At 35.8% G+C, this 27,438-nt stretch overlaps 1 protein-coding gene across 3 annotated transcripts in view; it reads left to right on the top strand.

Annotated features, from left to right (window-relative positions):
• grid2 (glutamate receptor, ionotropic, delta 2) overlaps window positions 1-27,438 on the top strand; it is a 546,810-nt gene that overhangs the window by 429,346 nt on the left and 90,026 nt on the right. For all 3 annotated transcript variants that reach the window (XM_031903170.1, XM_031903172.1, XM_031903175.1), the window contains exon 10: window positions 13,608-13,805. In XM_031903170.1, coding sequence (XP_031759030.1) covers window positions 13,608-13,805 — 198 coding nt within the window. The remainder of the gene's footprint in view (window positions 1-13,607; window positions 13,806-27,438) is intronic.

The raw sequence follows: 27,438 nt of genomic DNA, 5'->3' as shown, positions 1-27,438 counted from the left end.
GCTCAGATTCAAAATAATTTTGCTTCTCTGAATCATTTGATAAACAGAAAGCATATTGTTCTCTTGCCCTCTTAATTTCCATTTTCTGATGGTAATTCTTAAATGATTGTTATGTATAAGGAAATAATTTTCTAGACGAATAACCTTGCTCAAGTTTATGTGGTTCAGTTTACGTTTATTGCAAACTCTGCAGTGTACTTCTTAGTTAGACAGTAAATGCTGCCAGTCAGATTATAATTTATATCCAATGTCTGTTGGAGGTTCCATAGTTAACTGTTTAGAAGAATGGTCACTTTTTATTTTTAAGACTGGCATAATGAGTCCAATTTCTATTGGTCAGTATGTTTTTTAATTTCATTTTTGGGTTTATCCAGTTGTTTGCAAGGCAGGTTCTTTTAGGTTTATTGCAAGCCTTAGGTTTGAAAGACCATGCCTTTTTATACTTAGTTAGTTACTTTACTACTGCTCATGCTGCATTATTTCCTAAAGGATTTTTAGAACCTAGTGAAAAACTGATGGGAAATTTTTGGAAAAATAGAACTGGGTAATTCTTAGAGATTCTTATCAGTTTGATATTTCTCACGATTGTTAACACTATCCTGACTGTTAGCCTTGAGTTCCAAATCTTTAATCCAACATTGAAATTGCAAGTAGGTTTCTGTCTTCAAAGACATTGTTCCAGTGTGGTAAAGAAGTTGCTGGAAATGATCTCCTTTTTAACCAGCTGTATCCATTTAACATTTGTATAAGGCTTCATATATAAAAAAAAAATTGCAATGCTTATCATTCTTTGCAAGGTTTTACTTTTGAAAAATTCTGTTATTTAAAGCATTGCTTTATAAAGTAGATTTGCCTGTAAAGCTGGATTAGAAGCTAGAAAAATAAGAAAAACAGATTGAACCTCTAGTTTACTGCAACAGCAGTAGGTTAGCAAAAGCTGTGCATAAAGGATATATAAACCTCTAATAACCATCTGCAATCCTAGCTTTTTTGCTGTAGAAAGCCCAAACCTAAATATATGGAGAATACTTCTGTAAGCATCAACCCTACCAGTGCTTCTTCATTCATGTTTCTGTTATACAGATATTACGCTTTAATTAAATATTGTGTGACACATGCAGCGGTATAGTGCTAGAAAAATGTGTATAATGGTACCAGTGGGATGGTTGTACACATCTTCTTGCATTAAATGATCCTATGGATCTAGACAGTGGGACAAACATTTATACTTTAATGCTTATTAATATGTTTATGTAGGAGAGCAACACTGCTGTATAAGGTTTATACCCAGAGCTGCCATCAGAATCTTTGGGGCCTCACACAAGTTATTTATAAAAAAAATTAATGTGCTAATAAGTAGTGGTGTGAGAATCCACCATGTTTTGCAAAAATTAGCAAAAATTCACATGCATCATTTTCATTTTGGTGAATTTTTTTGTGCCAAATTTTTGTGCTCGTTTCGCAAAAAATCCACCAATGGTGAAACACAGACATTTGCCGAAAATCCATATCTGGTAAAAATCTCCGGTAATCACTACTAATAAGTTAATATTTTGATTGGGGGGTCAGTGGAGTTTATACTTACAAGTTGTGTAAGTTTCTGTGAAAGTAATGGAAGTTTTTGCATAAGTTACATAAATTGCATAAACTTAAGGGCCCAATGATGTTGCTGTGGAGCCCAATAACCAGTCACCCCCAGCTGGAAAGTTCATGTAGAAGATACCGATATTATTCAGTAAATGGATCCAAATATAAACAGCTGATGTTACTCTGTAATAAGCAGCTCATATAAATAGTTAAAATGAATAATTAATGTGATAGTAAGTCAGTCAATTCTTAGGGGGCAGTGGAATTTACTTTATCTTTTTTAATTCAGGGGTGGTCAGTGAAGCTTGTCCCGGTAAAGCTTCTCTGTGTTGTCTTTTGCTGAATACCCAAGTTACTTAAGTTTCTAGACAAGTTACATAGTTTCCTAGGCAGTTTTTGCGTAAGTGTAAGTGTAACTTACATGTGTAAGTTTTGGCATAACTTCATACGTAACTTGCACAATTTACAGAAGAGGATTTCACAGGGCCTGGCACAACTGTATCCCCTTTTCCTCCCTTATAATGGCCCTGTTTATGCCTTAAACAGTACAGGGAAGCTCACTTAATGTCTTGGCTGTTAACTCCCACAACAGCCCTGGCAGTAGCATGGTCAAGGTTTTTTCAAATAGTTTAGATGACAACAAGTACAAAATAAGCTTCCATAACAACAGATTGAGTATAAAATGAATATCTGACAATTAAATTGCATTCATTAGAGGGTAAATATGTTCTTGAATAAATGTTTTTATCTTCAGTATCACATAGTTTAATGCTACTGAAAATATAAACTGGTAAAATGCCTCTAAAAGAACTCTTGTTATCATTACAGCCCACAGAGCTGACATTCTCTGATCTTCCATTGTTTTCTGTTTCCTAATTAGGCTGTAAGAATGATGTAATTCAAGATGGCAGTTCACCAAGATCTGCAAATGAGCTGCCACTAATACTAAACGAGCATTTACTCAGTAGAATAGAATGTATTAGAGTAGACAAATGAAGCTCATCAAAGGTAGTGCTGGAAATCTAGAAAGATAAAAGACCAAATGTACAAGTTAGCTTTTATTGTCTGTCTTTATATCCCAGTAGCCTGCACATTTGTCAGTGAAGGATTAATGCACGTACACTTCAAATCTCTTAAATAATATACATATTCGTCCATAATATTGGGTAATGTGCATGCTATGAAAGATGTTTAAGTCAGCTCTTTTGGATGAGGGACCCTTCCTTTGACTTTATTTAATTGCTAATGGAATTAATTGACATTACAGATCTTGCATTCTTTGTTGCATTTCCCCATTCTTCTATAGCCCTCACTGTAACATGAAATTACATTTCACGATCACTAAAGCTAATAACATCAATAAGCATACACTCCACTGCACAAGACTGCCATGATCTAGTGTGATATCATTACCCTGAAAGGGCTTCCTAACCAACCCTTACAAAGTCTGAATGACAGTAGCGTGCTCCCTTACTGTCCTTTCAGGTCACCCACATTCTCACTTTATTATAATTTGTCAGTTTTGTGCCATGTCTTATTTCTACTTACTCCTCTTGAGCTGCAGCTACAGTATGCTTCATGCTCAGATGAATCCTGAGCCTTTACCCCAGGAGACACCAAGGCATGTTATTACTACTCTAGACTGCCAGTCTCTATACAGTGAATGGCTACACAGTTTAAAATCATCATCTGTGCAAACATTGTTATTATGGGTCTGACTCGGAGATGTACATTTTCAGCTCATATCTTTAATATCACATGAATTAAACATTTCCCTTTGTTTAAATTATTCTAAGATACTTGAGATGTCATAGTAAAATTGTTGTACTCCTTGTATAGCTGTCATTTTAATAGGTTATAGGTTATAACGCTTTTTGAACTCTCAGATCCCTTCTTCAGGATTAAATTCAACATATTTAACAAAATGAAACTGGGCCTATATACTATATTTACACTGTACTGAGAAAAACATCCAGAACTCATTTTTAATCTTACACTTGGAACTGGTTTCAAATTTATTACTAAAAAAATGTGAAACCAAAATAGGCAACCTAGAAGAACTTTGCAAATACCAAGGTTAACATTCCTTCCTGTTCATTTATGTTTCCAAAATGTCAAACATTTTCCTAAATTAAAGTTTGCAGTTCTTTTTCCCTCTGTGGTATTGATAATTCTGCAGATTAGGTACACAGCAATATTTTTCAAGGGGAATTCCTTGTTTTCTGTGTTATATTAATGTGCTGTATAGCATGGGGCAATTACAATTATTGGCAGACTACAGGTATAGGACCCATTATTCAGAAGGCTCATTACCTTCCGGATAAGGGGTCTTTCCGTAAATTGGATCTCTATACCTTAAGTCTACTAAAAAATCAATAAAACATTTATTAAACCCAATAGGATTGTTTTGCATCCAAGAAGGATTAATTATACCTTAGTTGGGATCAATTACAAGGTATTGTTTTATTATTACAGAGAAAAAGGAAATCAGTTTTAAAATTCTGAATTATTTGATTAAAATAGGTTTCCGGATAAGGGATCCTATACCTGTACTAGGTTCTGTATGGAATACATAGCTTTTAATTTATTTTTTTTTTCAGTCTGCAATCTGTGTATTATAGAAAAGGACAAAGCATTAAAACATGGTCAAAATTTATAATACAGGTATTGTAAACCAAAGTGTACATTTTACTGTTTTTTGATAACTATTAAATTATCGGACAAATGTCTTCATTGAAGTTTTTTATTGAAATTCCTTAATCTGATCTCCTTTAGCTGCTCCATCAATATGGGAAATCTATGCTTAAATGTGTCACAAGCAGAGTAATCCATGGAGACAAAATATGATGAGTTGACCATTTACATTATTGGTACTGCATTGTCTATCCAACTTGCTTATATAGATAATGCTTCTGTGCATTTCTCTGTATGTCCTTCTGTTATTTTGAAATGTTGATATATGCATTGCTTGGAGTGCCGAGTCCAAATAAACTTTATTTCTTTTTCACTATACTTTTAAGTCCTGTGAGTGCCCAGCTTTATATGACTATATTTACTCTTTTGCGACATGCGCCCAGGCACTCTCTCTAATAAGTAACTGCAGTTATTTTTTGCATTTTATATATATATATATATATATATATATATATATATATATATATATATATATGTCAAAAGTAGAATGCCGCTGTCGTTGTCGAAACGTCGTTGTATGCTGTGAACAATAAATCTTCATTATCTTCAACTAAGTCCTGTGAGTGCGGTATTCTACTTTTGACATGTTTCCTGAATTTTCAACACTGCACCCGGGCATCCTGTAACTGCTAAACGTGAGTGCCGGCCTTCTAGAGACTATATATATATATATATATATATATATAGCACAGTCCAAATTAGATGCCGCACTCACAGGACTTAATAGAAATAAAGAAAATATTTATTTGATGGAAACACGTCAAACTAACGTTTCGGCCGTATCCACAGCCTTTCTCAAAGTGAACAAAAAAATTTTCAAACCCACTCTTAAACCAAGTTTGGCGCCAAACTGTAGCTCATGACGTCACATAGTGTCAAACCAATCACCAGTATATGTGTCTAAATACAAATATTTTTATATACAGAGGTCAAAAATATGTAATGCTAGTCCTAGTGCAGTTATCTTACTGTGAACATAGTTCTCAGTTTGTACTATATAAGAAGGACATTCATTATTTTGGCCCCATTTAACTCAATCTGCAGATACAGTACTGAGAGCAGCAACTTGGTCTGGAATGTACATGCTTGTTACAAACAGGATATAATGATTTCTTATGCAAACTGCATTAAAGAAACGTTTATCAAATTTTAAGTTTAAGAAGAGAAATTATTGTCATCATGAAAAAAATTTAGTCTGAACAAGATTGACTTTCTATGGTTGAATTCCTTTATTCTTAATCACTAAAATATTTAAGAGAAAAGTTGAACACAACAACAGCGATTGCATTTAGCAAGTAAAGATCAGGTTCTTGCATTGTGAGGCTATAAAATCTTGACTGTTTTAAAGGGCGCTGAAATACCTAAAGAAAGCGCCGAGGGACTGGGGAGCCAATAGGTGCCCAATTCCCTCCGGCACACAAGGAGTTAAGTTATCTTAGCCTCTGGGCGGGAAGAAAAGTAATTGTACTCACCCCCTCCCCTTGCCTGTCAGCTCTCTCAGCATCTCCCTCCCCCCCTCCCTGTTTAAGAGCAATTAGAAATTTACCATAGACAGTAAGTTTGCCTAATTTGCATGTTTGTTTCCTTTGCAGGTTCTCTTTATTCAAAAAAAATAATTTTTTTTTTCCAAAAGACATATATGCTTTACAGATTTGGTTCGTCACAGCAAATGGCGGGGGATAGTCCTTGGCCATTTAATCTCTGGTGGTGTTTGATGGTTTTCACATGCCCACTGCGTTTGCAGTGGCCGGCATTCGTTATATAACAGTTATAAAAAAATGTTTTAAATACATGGCAAGGACTAATTTTTCTGATGTTGGCATTTCTTTAATAAAGCTGTGGCCGAACTCCACCCACCAAAAAGAAATTATGGTGTCATTGTGTCTTTTATTGGCCAAACGTTACATCGAGGGGACAAGTTTGATAGGGAGGGAAGTCTCCACAGTCTAGTAAACCAGAAAAAAACTTAAATGTAAACCTGCTTGAAATCTTTAGAGACACTTTTCATTTACTTGAACATTTAGCTGTTTTTCCTGCAGGCTAGGTGAAGTCAGTATATTCTTAGTGGTAGAGAATACACACACAAGACACAAAATAGATAGATCCAATGAAATATGATTTCTTTAACTTTGTTAGTGGTTTAGGGTCTTGTTGCCACCTGTTTGTTGGGGAAATGACTGCTGTTGGTATGGTATGGTGGTGGTATTAATATATGTTATATTAATATCCTTCTAACTTACTGAGGGTTCTGGGACTGCGGGGATATAAACACATGTAACCCACAACCAATGGGTTGTGGGTAGAGGTTGACCACAGCTTTATTATCATGTTTATACAAGGATCCTTGCCCCATCAAATCCATATTTATGCAAACGGAAACCATTTTATTTTATAACCATTAAACACAAACCAATGCCAGCCATTGCAAGAGCAATGTAATGTACATATTTTTTACCACCTAAGTCAAGGGCAAGGATTTAAACTTCGCTGTGACATTATATATCAACGAACAAAGGTGAATTCAATACAAATTAAATACAGGGTTAAACAAAGAATCCAAAATACAGGATAAGGGTGGGTGCACAACTTATGCACGCTAACACATGCATCCATGCTGCAGGCAAGAGAAGAGGGAAGTGATGTCACATCCCACTTCCTGCAAGCGAAGATGGGGGAGGGGGGTGGCGAGGGGCATGCATACGCTCTGCTCCCCCGCAGGTGCAGCGCGCATTGCTAGGCGCTCCTGCACCCACGGAAGTTCAATCAACAAATACCTCACTCCATTGGAGCAAAATTAAGCAACCTAGAGTTAATGCAAAATATTTTATACTTGCATATTCCTTTGTATGTGGCCTTAAAATGTTACTGTTTATGTTTTGCAGTAAATTGTATTCGTTTTATTTCTACAATAGCAGAAATCAAATCATGTTTAAAGGCTTACATATGACAGAGAATCTTGGTTGTAAATTGCTGGTCTTTTGTTTTCTGTCCTTGAAATTGAAGCTGTCATCTGTGTATATAAAGCACTGTGTAACATGAATGCATTACAGTAAATCTGAAATGAACATCCAAATCACTACTTCTTTCTGTAAGCAATAATCCTGTATAATGCCTGACATTCATAGAGCTATGATGTACAATAACTTCACTTTGGCTGGACCACCAGACTTTATACAGAAGGAAAACATAAATGTGCTAAGGTTAGAAGGAATATTAAAGGGTAGCTGTCATATATATTTTAAACCACAGATTTGAAGTAGGTTTTAAACAAACTGTTTTGCAGTTTTTGAGATAATGTTTTCTCACTGTGCTTTAGCAATATAAAGGTTATAGGCATAACCCAATAAGCCATGACAACATGAGACCCTTTATGGTATAAGAAAAGGAGGTTTTGGGAAACTAAGTCAGTCAATAATTTGTTTAAAAAAAAATAGGATATTGCACATGCATATCCATGTATTTTGTTACTTAAAGGGGTAGTTCACATGTGAGTTAACTTTTAGTATGTTATGCCATATACTTATAATTGGTCTTCATTAGTGATGAGTGAATCTGTCCCATTTCGCTTTGCCGGAAAATTTGTGAATCTTATGAAACAGAGAAAATTTTGCAGAATGGCGAAAATATTGCATGGCAAAAAAATATTGCGCACATAAAAAAAATGACATGCGTGGTAATATTTTCCTACGTTGCAAATTTTTCTACAACAAATTTTGTTGCCTGTTTTGTGAAACCAATTGTCACTGTCTAAACGGGTAAATTCGCCACGGATACATGCCTGGTGAATTATTTCTTCATGTGTTATTTTTTATAGTTTCTTAAATGATGCTGCTGATGTTATTATCACATGGCCCCACTTATACAAGTTGATTTTAACACCATTCTTTTTGGCTGCTATTGAATTGAGTGATCATCATTTGTCACCCGTTATACAGAAAACACTTAAATGTGCGATTTTGGTTCAAAATATGCACCTTTAAATGGCTGCCACATCTGTAGGAAAAGCAAAAACTGCTCCCTTTTATACGGGTATGGAATCCGTTATCCAGAAACCTGTTATTCAGAAAGATCCAAATTACAGAAGACCATCTTCCATAGACTCCATTTAATCAAATAATTTTAAATATTTTTTTCTGTATTTATAAAACACCTTCTACTTGATCCTAACTAAGATATAGTTAACCCGTATTGGTGGCAGAACAATCCTATTTCGGTTTATTTAATGTTTAGATAATTTTTTAGTGGTCTTAACACATAAATAATATAAGAATGCCTTATCCTGAAACCCTAGATCCTGAGCATTCTGGACAACAGGTCCCATATATAGTATGTGAAACAGTATCACTTGAAAGGACTGTATATTTGTATTTTCTATTTGCATAAATAAATGTTTTCTTTAAATTTTCCCACAACCTGGCCAGTAGTATTAGTGTGTGTTGGGGTTTTCCAGGAATTTTTTTTTTTTGTTATTTCTCTTTCACTTTTTTAAAAAATAATTTTGTGTTTAGTTTTGTCTTTTGTATTGTTGCTGGCTTTTGGTGGAGATAAACTGTCTGTGCGCTCAGGGTTGGATTGGAGGCCCAGCTAAGGGCTCATTTCCTCATGGCTCAATACATGGGCCCAAGGTGCCTTAGTGCAGTAACCTACACTAAGACCAGGGTTTACAACTAATCTGCCACTTTGGTTATTTTAATTAACTGCTTTTACTGGATTGAAGGAAATTGCAGTGACCCACCTTAGAGAGCTTGAGGGCCCATGATAATCCCTGCCCCACTAAAGGCCAATCATTGATTGAATGTTGAATCCAATCTAATAAATACAATGTAGGTCTGGGTTGATTAAAACGGGTCATTTTTATTTTTTTTTAGTACGTGTTTAAATTTGCTGAGCAGCTGTTTACTTTTTTGCATTACGAAGATAAACTATTGTGTCCTCTGTTTAATTAGTTAAACTACATGTTTTCCTTTTTTCAAATTACAACCTCATTATTGCTTCCATTGGCATGCAGAATATAGTTAATTACTGGATGAATTGTCCTTAGCTATGGAACAAAATGAAACAGAGGAATAAATAAATAAAATAGGATAAATATATAAAATACACATTGGTATATCTGTCTCTCTAATTGCAGTGCAAATTCTGCTCCTTTTGCACCTGTAGAACAATTTTTAGATTTTTTTTTTAGCATGCCTGTTTCAAAGTTTAAAAATAATAAATATTTTTTAAAAATGTTAGAAATAGCAGAAGTAGTTTGAATTTAAGGAAAGCAGTAAATGCAATGAAAAGCACAGTTATGTTAATCTCTGTATAGTGCCCAGTGTAGCATCTACAAGGCATCACTCATAGTGAGCAGTGATGTTTTGGGTTACCACCTGTTCGAAGCTGCCTGTCTGAGTTTAAGGGTTATAAAAACCCAGAAACCCAAAACTCTGCCAGTGCAAGCCACACATTTCCCCAGTCCCTGCCTGCTATATGCTTGACTTCCCCTCTTCAGAGGCCCACCCCTAAACTTCATCATAAGCCCTTTGATGCTGTTATTCCTGCCTCTTATCATTATCCACCCCTACTCCTGACATTACTGCCTGCTCCCTCGCAATCTGAAGGTGGCAACACTAGTAATGTTGTGTTCTTAAAGGTAATACAGCACTCAACCTATGCAATCAAAATTACGTGGTACAAACTGGACTAAGAGCCAATGTCATATGCAATCTGGCAAAAACAGGGCACTGTAGGAGGATGTTCTATGTATAAACAGCATCGAACTGGGCCACTGGGAAAAACCCCAGCGGCCCAGACCTGAACCCTCCAGGGCGCTCCCGTGATCCGCTGGTCTTCCTCCCCCGATACACCGCAGGTGAGTTTTATTTAGGCGTGCTCAGGGGAAGGGGTCGGAGGGTGTTTGAGGGCTCCTTGTGCCCCTTTCTCAAAGCAAACAATACACCACAACCTAGTCATGTTTCTCATTTTTAGACAATGAGCATGAAAAACAGTATGTGCATGAGAATAACTAGGTGTCCAGTTCACCAAAGCATGCTGAACCTGAGCATTGGCTCTAGGCAAAAGTTGCAAGGAATGTGTATAATGCAAGTAACTGTAACATGCATTATTTAGCACTCTGCACTTGCTTTAGTAAGTGATGATAGGGTAAGTGCCCCAATGTCTTTTGGTGACACAATATATTTTCATTACTAAAGGTTGTTAACCGCCATTTCCTTTAAGTCTGTGCTTAAAAAGTAGCCACTAATTTATCTACACTGTAAGCTGTCATTATACTGGCGCTTTAAGCAAACCTTCTAATACTCATATGCAGCTTAAACCTGAGAGTATATTCCAAATGTTTGCATCTACCAATAACATTTACAGTTTACTGTTTCTTTTTATATTGCTCTTTGTTCTATATAGGCAAAAAATTATCATATATTATCTGCATTAGTACAGTAATAGACATTAGTATGTCTATTGTTTTTTTCAGATCGTGACTCTCAAATGATTAGAATATGTGGTTTTCTGAACCATCGGAATACGTTTGTTAAAGAATGAGAAATCAGGCAGCAGAAAATAAATCTTTTTCCTTTTTTCATCAAGTTAACAGTTGCACTAGTGAAATGATCCCAATATGGTAATTGATAATACATATTTTATTTATTAAGACATACATATATATGCACAGCTATTCAAGCAAAAGGCAAAATGGAATCAAACACATCAAGATTTAAAAATGAAGAATAGATAAACATTTTGTACTCTCTGCGGGGAAATATGTCCATTACTACTTGTTCAGTGTGCTTTAAGGAAATGAAAGAGTAATGTATCTCTGGAATTATTGACCAAGCTCCTGGAACAAAATCATTGCTTTGCCATTTTCAGCCCATTATTAGCATACTGAATATAAATATCTTTCAAGCACTATATACATAAAGTACTCTGTATTCACAGTACAGTGATGTTTTCAGTTCCCAGCATTTCTATCATAGGCATGATACAGTCTCAATATTCATGAATGGTGCTAGTTGTACAAATGCATGTGGTCAGTGTAAATGGCAGATATGGGGAGGCCCAATCATCAACATTCTCATTTTTGTGGTATTTAAAACCATGATAAAACTAATTTCCATGAAGGTCAGTCATTTATCAAAAGATTTGAATTAAAAAACCACAGACAAAAAAGATGTTGACAAAATGTAAAAACCACAACTTTTTCATACTGTTGCACAAATGACTGTGCCAAAAAATCCCAAAAATCTCTAATACCATGATGCAAAGAAAGATCTTCCAGCTGTAAAAGGGACATCTGCCATTGACTTCTACATGATCTAGACAGGTTTTAGATGGTGTATTTTTGCTCCTGGATTTGTTGTCACAAAAACAAAATCAAGTATTTTTCTGCAACAAAATCAAATTTGGTGCAAAATAATACGAATCATTCAAAAAATACCACAACCTTTAGTAAATGCCCTCTAAAGTACTCTGTATTCACAGTACAGTAATGTTTTCGGTTCTCAGGATAAAGTATTTGTATTTATGAATGGCGCTAGTTGTAGAAATGCATATGGTCAATGTAAATGGCAGACATGGGGAGGCTGATTTGTCAACATTATCATTTTCATGGTTCAATCTGCCATTGACTTTCACATGATCTTGAAAGCTTTTAGATTTTTAGAGCACATTTTTGCATTAAGATTTGTTGCAGTTTTGTTGCATAATTAATCACAAAAAAATGTTTTTTTCTGCCACACAATCATATTTTGACACAAAAAAATTAGAATTATGGAAAAACATAGAACACAGATGTGCCCCATAGTGTTTGACCCTAATTGCACCCCTAAATAAAAGTTCTCTGTATCAGTGCCTTAAATGTATTTTTTGGAACAGGGTACAGGTGTAAAACTACTTTTTTCAGGGTGTTATAATGCCTTGCAAAACTACATAATTACAGACTAAAATTGTTTGGTTTGTTGGGTTCTAGCCACTGCACACACATCTAGCACTAATAAGCCTTCATTTAAATGGCCCCTCTTTTTCTGACATCCAGTGAGGAACTCTGCTTAGCCCAGGACTCTATATTCACTTTGTGCCTCCTGGCACTATCCACTCTACACAAGAATAGTCCAAGACTATTTCTTAGCACACCTCTGAAAAAGTTGGATTACACTCATTTATCTGGCTTGTGCTTAGTTCTCTGAGCCCCCTTTGCAATAGTGAAAGGACACTGGAAAACTGGGATTCACAGTGCAGTGCTTCTACCTAGTGGACACTGAGGAGCACACTTTAGGGGAAATTCCACTAGGAAAATAATTACACACACTTTACAGCAAGTATAACTTTATATAACAGTTGAAATACAGTAAAGAACAACTATATGGATAAATTATAATCCTGCCCTGGGGAAGCTTTGCAGTCTATCCACTCCTGGAACAGTCTCTTAAGGTGCTCAGTCCCACACTTTGATCCATATAGGCAAAATCCCTCTCTCAGTTCAGTCCCTTCCCCAAGTGCTCTTAAGTTCCCCCAGGTAGTGCTACCTGCCCCAGAGTACCTTCCCCTTTGGAAAGGCAGCTGCTCCCACATAGCAGGCACTTGAGCAATACCTTACCTCACCAGGGGACACACACGGAGACTCACACGGAGGAATTAGCAATCACTAGCAGCCCAGCAGACTTCTATCTTTGTAGTCTGAACACAACAGTAAGTGGCTGGCTACTCACTCCAGATCTCTCTTTCAATTGCTGGCAAAACAACAGGGACTTCCTTTATATTAGGGCAAAACCACCTGACATATGGAACATTCTACCACCCACTAGGTATGCCTATATTTGGATGGGTACAAAAATAAAAAATGATTGGTGAACTTTGTATAAAATACTTGTATACTTATATTTGGTTGGGGTTGCACCTCATTACAAAAGAGCTATTAAACTGCTTGTGGAACTGTTTAAGGAAGGGAGGTTTAAATCCCTTTAATCTTCATATAGAATAGATCTGTAAATATAACCCCTTTCTCACCACTTACCTGTGTTTTTTTTGAGGAGACATCAGTGAACAGGAGGTATTTAAAATAATAGATGGCAAATGGAGGAGTAAAAATGAAGAATTAAGATGTCAGTTAACCTGTCAGTCAACCAGAAAATGCATCTGTGGAATTAAAAACAGTTCTGTAAAAGTAATATGAAAGATGAACTCTAAAATACTTGAAATACTATGAATGCCTTTGTTAAACCATTTTCTTGTTCTATAAAGAGTCGTTAATACAAAGCCTGTTAAAACAAATACAAATAAGATTGTATGTATATGTGTTAAACTCAATTTTCATCATTCATTTTCCACAGGAAGAACCATTTGTTATGGTCTCAGAAAATGTATTGGGAAAACCAAAGAAATATCAAGGATTTTCCATTGATGTCCTTGATGCCTTATCTAGTTATTTGGGCTTCAAATATGAAATATATGTTGCATCAGATCATAAATATGGAAGTCCCCAGGCGGATGGTTCTTGGAATGGGTTAATTGGAGAACTTCTGCTCAAGGTAAGGAATTAAACATTGAAGAGAATAGCTGAAAACCAGTTATACATGTATAGAAGTTGCATATCATGTTAGTGGTACATTTGTAATGCATTTTTTATTTTCTTAAAAATACTTCAAACTGAATACAACTATAGATTTCGATCAAAAGTTAACAGACAGTAGCATTAATACCAACATTTATTTTTCACTTCTGGCATGATTCAAAAATGAAAAGTAAAGAAGGCAAGATACATCATCCCCTCAAGGTACATCTAATATTTATTAACTGAGGCGACTAAAAATGGGGCAGGAGGCTCAAGGTCACAGTTCCATTTATATGTAAGAAAAAAGAAAAATAGAAGGTTCTACTGGATACCACATGCAAAGACACTGTGAATTAAAAGGTGTTGACAAACGGAATAAAAATATAGAAAGGTCATATAAAAACACATTTTCTAGATTAACACTGTCCTTGAAAACACATAAATCAATATTGTCAACGTTTTTTTTTCCTTGCAAGATCTACTTTGATTTAGTTAATGAAAGATATAAAATTGTGAATTTCTACACAAGAAAGTCACCAAAGGGGAACTGTCCAATAAAAGATCCAAGGGACTACATAATATAGGTTATGTGTTATCATTATCTAAGTAAGGAGAAGGAAAGGCTAAGTCACTGGGGGTGCCAAAACGATAGGCACCCCCCAGTGACTTTAATCGCTTACCTTTTACCCCAGGCTGGTGCTGTTTTCTTCTAACAGGAGCACTGGGCGGGGTAAAAGGTAAGCAATTAAATTCACTGGGGGTCGCCTAACATTTGCCCCCCCCAGTGATTTTTACCTTTCCTTCTCCTTTAAGTCCTTTAACCAATGTGTAAAATGGTTTAATTTCATAACTCGCAAGGAAAAAGGGACTTCTTCCTTACAGCATTAACACTGTAATTGGTGGCAGGCAGACATTGTGTATAAGGAATAATATAAAACACAATTCTCTTATTTGAATCTCTAATTGCTGACCAAAGCTAAAGCTTGCGACAAAAAGTCAATAAGTGTATTTTACTAAAAGAACATTATACAATAAATAATTTTTTCACTATCAACTATTCTATTAATAAAGCATAAGAGAATTTTAAAGCACAAGGAAAGGATTTATTGCTATATGTGCCAAATTAGGTTAGGTTCGCCCTAGTTATTTTAGTCAATAACCTCTGACCCTCCCCCTAAAAAGTACTTCTAAACAAGCTGCATAAAGTCTAGCGATCCTTGGGACAGGCAACAACATGGCAGTGTGCTGCTCACCACAATATTATCCTGGACTGGAACCTTTTCAGCAAAGAGGAGGTCTAGCCTGAGGTTTTAGGATTTTAGGTGCTTAAAGGAGAAGGAAAGGTAAAAACTAAGTAAGTTTTATCAGAAAGGTCTATGTAAATACAGCCATAAGCACTCACAGAAACGCTGCACTGAGTTCTCTGTCAAAAGAAACAGGATTTGTTGTCTCTTTGTTTTCCTGTGCCAGAGAGACGCAGCTCTCTCCCCTCTCCTGCTCCCCCCTCACACAAGAATGCTAAGAATGTGTGATCTGAGCGAATCAGCAAGAAGCTTCCTCATAGTCTTACAAACTGAGCATGCACAGGGATCAACTCTTTATTAGCCTTTCCTTCCAGGGATCAACACTTTTATTGACCTTTAAAAGAGAATAAATATCTCTCTCCCGACCCCAGGCCCCATCCCCTGTTCGCACCAGCCATTTCTGTCAAAAGTGCCACTATATTTGTGTCTCCCATAAAAGTGCAGAATTTGACAGTGGAAACGACAGGTATAATCTTGATCTAGCTACTCTTTGGCTAAGTTTCTGTCAACCCCACTCCACAACCCACTGGATTCTTTGGACAGTAACTGGTGGTGTCGAGAGGAAGTTTTATTCACCTTTAAGCTGGATCTAGAAATTGTGATGGGTGGAATGCAAACAGAGCCTTTATATCTTTTGTCTCTAGCAAGGTCATGCATCACCCTGGAGATATGAACCTATAAAAGCAGATCTGATGATAGCTTCTAGTCTTTAAAATGCAATAATGTGGTTCTTATACATTTGTGTGGACAGGAAAAACTAATTTTTGTATGATTTGGCTTTTAATTATTTGTAGCTTGTCAAGTATGATTAAGATCTATGACGAATTAAGGGGCCTATTTATTATGCTGTTTAAAATGAAATTTGCTGAAAAAAAAACAGTATAAAAAGCTATGTAACATAAATGGTGAGTTCCGCTGTTCGAATGCCAGATTTTTACTCCATTCCATAAAAAAATGCCATTTTTAATGATGGCGATGTGTGGCATATTTTGTCTAGGTGTTTTCATGATAATTTGGTACAGGAGTAGACAAAATTCCTATTGCATGCTTTGCTGTGGTTTACTTCTATTTAAAGAAAAGGGAAAGTTCGAATCATCAAGGGTGCCTTTTTATCAGGCCTTTTGCTCAGGGCTTTCTTGACTACCCTTTAAATATAAACTGGCCTGCGCTACATTACTCCACAGCTTCAACCCACTGTATTTTACTTGTCCCAAAATCATTGCTTAGGGTACTTTCCTGTAATGTTGCTTTATTATTAAAGGTACCATCCCTACACTAAATGAAGGTGGGCATATGTGTAGTGCAGTAAAAAGTACTGTACTGAATATGTTCCCCACCTAGGACAGCACAAGGGATGCCTGTTTCCAGTTAAAATACAGTAACCAGCACAGCTCTATGGAGGAGAGAACCTTAAGCCGAAACCAAATTCATCAAAAAAAGGCTGGATTCGGTCCGAATCCCGAACTGAATCCAGGATTCGGTGCATCCCTAGAATAAACATTTTACTGCAACCATTTTATCATTCAAATGCGGTGGTCAGCATAAATAACAATCCTTATACATTTTTTGGGCTAATTTTATCAATTTGACTACATTTCCAGTAAAAATAAAACTGATAGGAATTTTGCAATAAATCTGCAGGATTCACCATTCACTCTATGATAACCCTTGTTCAGATCTAGTAATCTATAGCAACCATTTAGCAGTTAACATTTACTGGTTTAGAGCAGACTGAATAATTAAAGCAAACCTGAAAATGTTTGAGATGCGTAGGTGTTCTATACTTATATCTGCCCACAGAATCTGTGATGCCAACATACAAATTGGCATTTAGACAGAATGTATATATGCATAGCATACAATTTTTACATCACATTGGATTAGTGTTAACAAACTAGCATAATGGATAATTCAGTACTTGCTCAGCTATTGTACACGATATAAGTTGCACAGAAGGAAACAAACAAAACTATTAAAAAATTTGTTCACAAAATAGGAGATGCAATTACTTCACAGCCCCACTCAGTCTGGGGAGTTGCTGCATAGCATTTTCTAAATGACAGATACAGCACTAAGTATACAAGATGATTCCATTTATTTATATGTGGAGCATGGCATTTCTTTTTAAACCAAAATGAAATATATACCCTATTTAAAATGAAGACTTTGCTTTAATTTTACTGTAAATGTGTCAAGGAATTCGCACTATAGAGCTCAATTACAAAATATTGGGCATCATCCCATTTACTTTTACTGAGGCACACTGAGGCACTCTTTGAAAGGAGAGCAAAAAGTTGCAACTCAAAGGTGGTTGAATAAACTAGAAAAAACATTCCTTAGAGCTTACTATAGGATTCAACAGCTAAGACAAGACATTGGGTAATCAGAGATATCAATTCCCTGTAGGCAATGGATAATCCCAAATAGTAACTTTGATCAAATTAATCAAACTGGCCTAACAATTTCACTAGAGCAATCTGATCAAAATTCCAACAAAATGTGTGAGCATGGAGGTGTTTTAGGGTGATGCATTGCTTGCTCATGCCAACATGACAATTAGTTGTCTGACTTGACTCTGATAAGTAATTAGACTTGTTCCTAAATCAATACCCTTGGACACCTTCAGCAGCTAGAAACCGATTGCTGTAATTTCATGAGTTCAATGACCTTGATGTAAAAAGGACCAAGACATTCTCAGCTTTCAAGGGAGGATTACAAAATAATTTACGAAATTCTCTAGTCCAATAAAAAGGACACAAAAAACAAAAGTTAAGCTATTTGTATTATAAAAGAACTACAGTACCATATATTAAAAACCATATAGAAAAAAAAAATACTCGTGCAAAATCACAATCAAATAATGGCTCACCATTATAAAAATCAAAGTAGAAATAACTGAGATCTATTACCTCTAAAAATCACTTAACATGTTCTTGTAACTTCTTTTAGTACAGAACTGCTCAAAGATTTGTGATATCACTTATCCCAAGGTAGACTATATTTTCTATAAACCACTGATTGTTCCTTTATATTCAGCTAATGGAAATATAAATGTATGAATCTATTGTATAATTGTATTGCATCGAAAAATTTTGTGGGATGCTACAAAATATGATCCCTCTTGCTGTAATGTTACGTGGGATCAGATAGAGTAGGATGATGAGTTTTTTTTACTGCATCTACATCCTACAGTTAATGTATGTCAATGAGAAGAAGGACTTTCAGGCACCATCAGATTTTATTTTGTTGGATACAGACACAGCATGCAGCCTTCCCTTTCAATGTGGTGTCGGATGGTAAATCTTCCATGTAGTTTACACATCAGATTTTTCTATCAGTCCATTATTATACCATTATTTTTTGACCCATGCAGATACATGCAACTACATCCAACTTGTAGGATGCTTCTGTCGATCTAACACAATCCTACAAAATCACATGTGTAGTTTATCACTTATTCTCAAAATAACTACTTCTATTCCAAAGTACTCCCTTTCCTACTGAGGGGAGGATGTTGTTGGTGTAATGAGCTGTAACTATATAAAACTGAAAAGCATCAAGCTGGTTAAAGTTTGTTCAAATCTGTTCTTAAAGATACCATTAAATACAGGCATTCTCCTGTGTAAAATAAACCATTAATTTTTACATATACTTGCATTCGCTGCCACAGCTTTCCTCCTGTTCCAAACTGAGCGATGCTGCACCTATTGACTCAAGGGAACCCTTTTGCTACTGCCATCTCCGAACCAGGTGGTAGCTCTGGGGTTCCCACTGCACCTTGCCTCAATTTGTGCAGGACAGAGGCAACAAAAAATTAGACAAATTTCACTCTCACAGGAAATGACACAAACTGGATGTAAAGAATTTTAATTACAATTGTGTCCAAAAGAAAAAATGAATTTTAAATGAATTTCATCAGTTTGATCAGAATTCCAGCAAAGATCTAATGGCTGAAAAAAAACCTACAGATTTCCCATTCAATGTTTAATAAATCCGTGCCATAGTTAAGGTTAGAAAAAGAAGTCCATCATGTAATAATGTACAGCCTAACAATCACCCAGTTTGTTTTTTATTCCAGAAAAAGGCAAAATAAAAAAAAAGTGGTTTAAATGTGGTGATGTTATAATGTGATGCATTTCTTGCTGGTGCCAACATGGCAATTAGATATCTGCTTTGACTCTGATAAATAATTAGACTTGTTCCAGTATCAGTACCCTTGGACATGTTCAGCAGCTGAAAACCAATTACTGTAATTTCATGAGTTCAATGACCTTGATATAAAAGCACCTACGCTTTCTCCACTTTTAATGGAAGATTACAAATCTCTGTTCTATCTACTTCAACTGCACAACCAACCCCCCACTCCCAGCACCAGATTCACTAAAAATGCATAAAACAGATGCAATATCTGCTTATGTGAGAATTACCCCAAACTAAAAATCATAGAAAGAGAAATAACTGTGCAAAATCACAACCAATTAATGCATAACTGTAGTATTTTCACTATAAAAATGAATGTTAAGTAGGAATCACTGTAGACTTTTTTTTACCTCTATAAATCACTAAACCTATGGTCTTGTAACCTTTATTAACATAAAACCAATCAATGAATTTTGCTATCATATATCCCTGCAGGGTGTACAGTACATATTTCCAATAAACCTTGATTTTCCTTTTATATATATCTAATGGAAATGTAAACAAATGGATGTACTGTATTATTGTATTCCAGTTGTTACACATGTTCCTACGGTCACTTGTCAATATGTCCATTTACCAATGCAGTGCATGTGAAAATTTGCAGTTTTTGAATCCAACTGGTTATTTTCAGTTTTTTCCTAGAATTCCAGTATCATTGTGGACTTGTGAGTTGTGCCCACAACATGTTGTGGTAGCACGTACAGTCTTATCAGAGCTCATTAACTGATGGAAGGTAAAAAAGTAAAAAACTGATGAAAGCTGCCATGTTTTTTTCCACATTACACCCTGCCCCACTGTCAGCAACTGTGGGCATGTCTTCACTCTAGAGAAAGAAGGGCAAGATTCTGTGCTTCCTGTAAGAATACAGTGCTGTCTGCGTTCACCAGTGCTTTATTTATTGGGAAAGGGGTATTCGAGGCTTGTAGGCAGTTTTGTATCCCTAAGTTCATTTGAACTTGCATCCCTGGCATCTGAAAATGAGACCCTTAGGGCTACATTCATCAAGTTCGAGTTCACGAGTTCGAATCCCAAATGGGAAAAATTCAGATTGGATACAATAATTTCTGAAGATCGCAGATATCACGAAAATGCTTACAAAAAAATCATATTAGTCACAATAATATCATATTGGCGATCCGAAGTTTTCGTACCGAACGATTGTAAATAGGGATGTAGCGAACCTCACAAAAAAAGTTTGCGAACCCGTTTGCGAACTTCTGCCAAAAAGTGCGAACTTTTGCTAACTTTGCGAACCCCATAGACTTCAATGAGAAGGCGAACTTTGAAACCTAGAAAAGCCATTTATGGCCAGAAAACTGATTTTAAAGTTGTTTAAAGGGTGCCACGACCTGGACAGTGGCATGCAGGAGGGGGATCAAGGGCAAAAATTTCTCTGAAAAATACGTTGTTGTAATCAGTAATCAGAAAATAAAAGCAGTCCTTACAAGGACTATTGGGTTACCGCAGATGAGATCAGAAGGACAGCTGTCCCCAGCAGCTACATACAGAGCAGTAGAAAGTAGATTACTAGTCAGCAAAGCTACCTAAACTGTCCCTCAAACCCCTGCACAGCTCTCTCCCTATGCTAACTCATCAAGCACACACAGGCAGAATGTAAAATGGCTGCTGGGCTTCGGTTTATATATGGAAGGGAGTGGTCCGGGGGTGGTCCAGGAGGGAGAGCTGCCTGATTGGCTGCCATGTATCTGCTGGCTCTGGGGTGAGAGGTCAAAATTTGGCTCCAGCTAAGGCGAACCCAAAATTGCGAACATCGCTAAAAGTTCGCGAACTTGCGAACTTGCGAACACCCGATTTTCGTGCGAATTAGTTCTCCGGCGAACAGTTCGCTACATCTCTTATTGTAAACAGCAGGAGAACCTCCCATAGGAATCAATGGCACTCTGCAGCTCCAACCTGGCCCAAGGAAAGTCCCGATAACGAAGCTTGAATGAATCCGAAACTTTCGTACTTGGGGCGACAATTTTGTCGCACAAATTTTGTTGCAAGGTACAAAATTGTTGCGCAAGGTACAAAATTGTCGCACAAAATACACTCGGAGAGTTCAAACGAGCGTTCGTGCATTAATAAATGTCCCCCTTAGTGTCAAAGAATCAATTTTGGGAACTGTGGCAACAGGAGTTAATAATAAGGCAGTGTGTACACTACCAAAAACATGGCTGCTTGTGGCTGTTTTTTACACTTTGCTCCCTGCCCTGCAATTTGAAAATGAGCCTTTAGGTGGATGGGATTGAGTTACATGTTGTTTTAAAGTGAACTTTTATTTACTTTACTGTACTAATCATTAAGTAGTATTAATTGGAAAATAATCTTTACCACATGCTATAAATTATATTATGCTGGAATTTGAGAATGTGTAATGATATAGAATATATTTTTGGAATACTTTTTGGAATATATTTTTTGGAAAATCAAGGTTTTCTGCATAACTGATATTTTGCTAATTTGAAGTCTGCTAAAAAAAACATCCAATATAATTTGCCACCAATGTGGATTTATTCGACTTAGTTGCCATCAAGTACAAGGTAATGTTTTATCAGGTTTTAGGTAAGAAATCTTATAAATATAAAAAAAATTACTAAAGAGAATAGCTCATAAGCATGCCCAAATATTGTGATTTTTTTCTGTTATTCTGATATACCAAATTGTACTTTTACAACAGTAATTTTTATAGCATTTGTGTTGTAAGGAATAGAATCACAGAAAAATTTATAATGTTCTCAACACTAAAGAAATGCATAATAGCATAGATTATGATATGTGAGTTTGAAGTTCTAAAGTAAATTCATCAAAGGGGAAATATAAATTAGAAAAAAAGCATATGCCTTGATCACAGGAGAACAAAGCAGAACACAGTAAAATTGGGCAGATGAATATAACATTATAAAATGTTAAAGTAAAGACCTTATTTGAACCGAAAAAAGAAATGTATTGCATAAAATGCACCACAAGTGAAATAAAAAAAAAAAGAATTTTAAATTGCTAAAATAAAAATAACATTATTGCTGAATAAATTTATTGAAGTGAACAATATAATCACACCACAAAAAAAGTTTTAAATTGACCACAGGGAACAAATTGTTTAATGTATTGTGTATGTTATTTTCACCTGCTTTATATCATTTACTATCCATGAGTAGGTTCAGCAAGTGTTTTTTTGTGGATCAAATGCACAGTAGCTTGGCCAAAATGTGTGTGTGTTTCCATGAAGGATCATGGAGAATGATGGTTTTGTTCTTGTGCAAATAATTTTTGACAGTAAGAGAATTGATGCAATTTGCAATGCAACCATGATTTTTATCAATATATATATATATATATATATATATATATATATATATATATATATATATTGCTCACAATATCAAGAGGGAACAATATCAAGAAACTTAAATTATTTTGTTTCATGTCAGTTCCACTTGGGAGTGGTGTACAACACTGCCATGTTTGCATTGCAACTGCATATATTTTGTGTTTTCTTTTTTTTTGTAACTTATATTTTTATTTTTCAATAACAAAAGCAAGGACAGATAAATACAAAGTTGTATGGTATGAAGGCACATTAGTTATCATGAGACAATGAACTAGTAAAGCTATTGTTACAGTGATAAGTCTTAATTGTTTTGTCTGCCTTTTCCTACAAAAGGATAACCAACAATAAAGTAGATTCAGAGGGAAGGGTAGAAAAGAAAAAAGTTATAGCTAAGGATACAGATAACTGATGGATGCATGGTATAAGCCTGGATTGGCTGTTGGGTTATTAGTCGTTGGGTTGTCTATATGGGCAGTAGGTCTGCAACTGGGGAGGATATAGGCGGGTGGGTGTTCCCTGTGGAGCTTGATTAAGCTAAGTGGTCAGGCCGTTTAGTTCCCAAATGTCCCAGATTTTGAGGTATTGTGGGGTGTTGTTGTGTAGGGTGGCGATTCCATATTCAAATTTCCTGTCGGAATTCACTCAAATGATTATTTCAGTCATAGAAGGTGCAATAGGTGATTTCCATTTGGCTGCAATGGCCAATCTGGTAGCGGTAAGTATCTGGTTGATTAATGCTTGGCCACATTTACGCATTTTGGGGAATGGTTTCCCCAATAACAATGTAGAAGGGCCTAGGGGAACCTCACGTGAAAACAGTCGGCTCAGTAGGCTTGCTATTTCTGTCCAGATGGGTTGAATTGTGGGGCATTCCCAAAAGATGTGTTGTAGGGAGCCCTGAGATCCGCAGCCTCTCCAGCAGTTTGGAGAGTGGTCCGGAAAGAGCTTATTTAGCTTTTCGGGGGAATGATACCAGAACATCAGGATTTTGTATATGTGTTCTTTTTGTCTGACACAAGTTGACATTTTTTTTGCGTTGTCCCAGATATTTGTCCAATCTGTTTCGGATAGCGGCTGGGTAAGTATCAAGTCCCATTTGTTCATGTATTTGTGTCGAGCCTGAGAGCCTTCAGGTATAATTGTAAGGATATTGTAGAGTGCTGAGATTAGGCCTTTTTGTGGGAGACCCCTTCTCGCTATGGTTTCAAATGCCGTTGTGTGGTTGGCTCTTGCAAAGTTTGCGTAGGGCGTTAGGAAGTGCCGCGATTGGAAATATTCAAATTGCTTAAGGTTGAGTTGTGGGGCTTTGTCCCTTAGGGTTTGAAATGGGAGCACTGTGTGATTCCGAGGTTCTAGCAAGTCCTTTACAGTGTGTAAGTTCAATTCCACCCATCTTTTATAGAATGATGGGTCCATGCCTGGGGGGAAATTGGGGTTCCTCAAGTAGATTGTATTGCTTGACAAGTCAGAAGTCAGATTGTGTTTATGTTTGAGGATATTTTGTGTTTTCTAACATGGCTATGGCCAGATGATAGGGGTTCCCATAATGTTGTCTATAATGGTTTTAATTTATTCAGGTCACAATAAAAAGTATCTTCTAGGACTTCACCACTCTGAGCACTCCTTCAATGCACCAAAATGAGTGGTAAAGTTTTTCATGTCCAGTTGTTTTAGACTAAGGGCAATGGTGCATGATATTTTTTACTGCCACTGCCCATTGGTGGAGAACAATGGCTGTCAAAGTTTGAAGCAGCTTCAGCCCAGCACAAATCACCCTGGTATCGAGGCCAGGCAGAATTTAAATAAAGATCCATCTGGTGTTAAGTTATTGATTGCATTACAAGTTTCTATCTGGGGGTAGCTCTACAAACCTACAAGTAAATATAGCAAAATACACAATATAACTATATGGCATAGACATTATAGAGTTTTATACATAATATTTATTTGATTTCTCTGTTTTATAATAAAGTATACTTGTCCTATTTGTTGAGGTTCAGCTATGTTACTTCTGTATCTCTAAAATGACAAGAAATTTTGTCTAAACACTGGTGCCATTTCATCATGTGTGCTGAGTATACAAAATGAATTATTCATCATACTGGAAATAGAGATGATTATTGTAAATAAGCAAATGTCTCTAATCAACTGGTAATGCGTTATTAGTATGTGGTAATATTTATATAATGATTATGCAGAAAGGCTATATGCACAAGTGCAAAAAAGGAGCAATCAAGGAAATTTACAGTGCTTTTAGGGGGTGTGAAGTAAACAAATAAATCTTATTTGAATCTGTCTTTTACATAGTACCTTTGCAAAAACAAACAAACAAACAAATGAAATTATCTTTCAGTGTTTTATGCTGTCTTTAGATGTAAGTAACTTTATTATAATTATATTATTAATTACTTTAATAACACATTGAGACCAATATCTACTGAACCTCTTAAAAAAGAAACCTATTTGCAATTTTTATTTCATTAAAAATTCTGTACTGTTTGTTTAAAAGCAAAATCTCTCACCTGCAATTCCCCCTTCATAGTTACATAGGGTTGAAAAAAGACCAGAGTCCATCAAGTTCAACTCATCCAAGTAAACCCAGCACACTAGCAGTAATTGCTGAGCACACAAACCCTTAAACCCTATGCTAGACTATTGTGAAATAATTAGTGATGCTGGGTTTGCAGGTTTGTTTCATGTCTTTGATTCTCGCTTGAGAAAACCTTGGCCAGAAACAACCTTGTGAGCTGCTGCCCTAATGTTCATAACTTGGAACAGTGCTGATTTTCACTGCAGTTTACCCAGTGCTGCCTAAGGATTTGTGCAATCAGAGCTAGAGGAGCAAAGGGGAAAAATTACAGTCATGAGGGTGTGTTTTTTAAAAAATTATGAATGAATATTGGCATTGCTTGTGACCTGGGGTTTTCCAGATAAGAGATCTTTCTATTATTTAGATCACAATACTTTGTCTATAAAAAATCATTTGAACATTATAAATAAACAATAAGATTTTTTTGCCTCCAGTAAGGATTAATTACATCTTAATCAGGATGAAGTACAAGGTTTTTTATTATTACAGATAAAATGGAAATCATTTTTAAAAATGTGAATTATTTGACTAAAATGGAAATGGCCTTTCTGGATAATGGGTTTCAAGATAACAGATCCCATACCCATACATTTCTTTTTTTAATGCAGAACCTGGGAGTGGACACTTAGGGGCAGATTCATGAAATCACGAGTCCGAATCCCGAATGGGATAAATTTGGATTGGATACAAAATTGCAAATATCACGAAAAAAATCGTATTAGTCACAATAATATCATATTGGCGATCTGAAAGTCAGGAAATTTTCGTACCAAACAATTGTAAACAGCAGAAAAAAAGTCATGCGGGCATTGAAAAAGTTGCACAAGCGACGAAAAATTCAGTGTCTTAGTAAATCTGCCCCTTAGTTTTTGACTTTACAACTACGTTAAAGGTATTATTGTATGCTTCTTGAAAGCATAAGGTTACTTTCCCAACATGTTTTGTAAGTTAGAGAAATGAAGTCTCATTGTCTTTTATTAGAGAGGTCCATCACTTTAGATAGATGATTATGCTCCTTTTGAATAGACTTTGTGAGCCTACTATTTGGCTATTTATAATCACAGCAGGGGAAAGAACAAGACAGATTTGCATTCAAATAAATGGCTTACCGAAAGCATAGAATCATTCTTAGGACATTAAATATCTGTTACCCACTGAGCCATCAGAAGCATTATGGAAGATTAATAGCCATACAAATCCCACTGGTTTTCCTGGATAATAATAAAGCCATGTCATAAAAAGACCTATTACCTTTTTGTTATACACTGAATATTAGTGACATCTTTTAGATACATATTGGAAGGGGTAAAAAGCTGTAGCATGTGGCATAGTATCATGCATTTCTAGGGTGCAGGGTTTTATGAGCTGTAGACAAGCACTGGCTGAGCATGACTTGTATATACATACACATATATGTGTTATGTAACTCTGTGCAGTAGTATTAAATGCATCATCATTTCTAGGAAAAACAGTTTGTGAGTATAAACAAGAGAGAGAAAAAAAATTAAAAAAATATATATATATACATTATAGTAGTAAAGGCAGGTAAGGGATGCTTGTAGTTGTGGGTGTAATAGAAGTCACCTATACTTCCCAGAATTCCACTGTGTGCTCTAGGGGCAATCGGTATACAGTAATTATATAATTATAAATGTTAGATCTTACCTATACAAGAACATTTTCCAAAAACTATATGTGGTAAAAGCATCTGAAACCTGCTAGTTTACAGCTTTTGCTGAACTACATATAATAAACCTACCATAAATACATGTTGGTGTTAGAATTATCCAATTGTGTTTTAACTTTTTAAATATTTTTAGTAAACATTTAATTACTTTTCTGTGTATGGAAAGTCTGTAATGAAATTAATTCAGAATACCAAATTTGTGGGATGCTAAATATTCTCTTGTTCTTTTTTGTTTATTATTGAAAGGTTTAAGAGTAATGAGAGTATTTTAAACTTCTGATATGATGATCCTATAAAGAACCACAGTCTTCACTTCTTCATGTCTGAAGTGCATTTATACAGAGGCATTGCGTCCTGCAAAGTATTGCTGCACTAGCATTTTTGTCAAAATGATGAATAAGTCAGAATAAAAATAAGTAGTTGGAAGGAGAGTGGTAACAATCTTATGAGTTCTTAAACAAAAATGCATGGACAGCAAAGGAAGGGGATTTTAAAAAC

This window comes from Xenopus tropicalis, chromosome 1 (assembly GCF_000004195.4).
Source record: "Xenopus tropicalis strain Nigerian chromosome 1, UCB_Xtro_10.0, whole genome shotgun sequence".
NCBI classification, from domain to species: Eukaryota; Metazoa; Chordata; class Amphibia; order Anura; family Pipidae; genus Xenopus; species Xenopus tropicalis.
The sequence above is the reverse complement of the archived record's forward strand: the minus strand, read 5'-3'. Positions and strand labels throughout refer to the sequence as shown.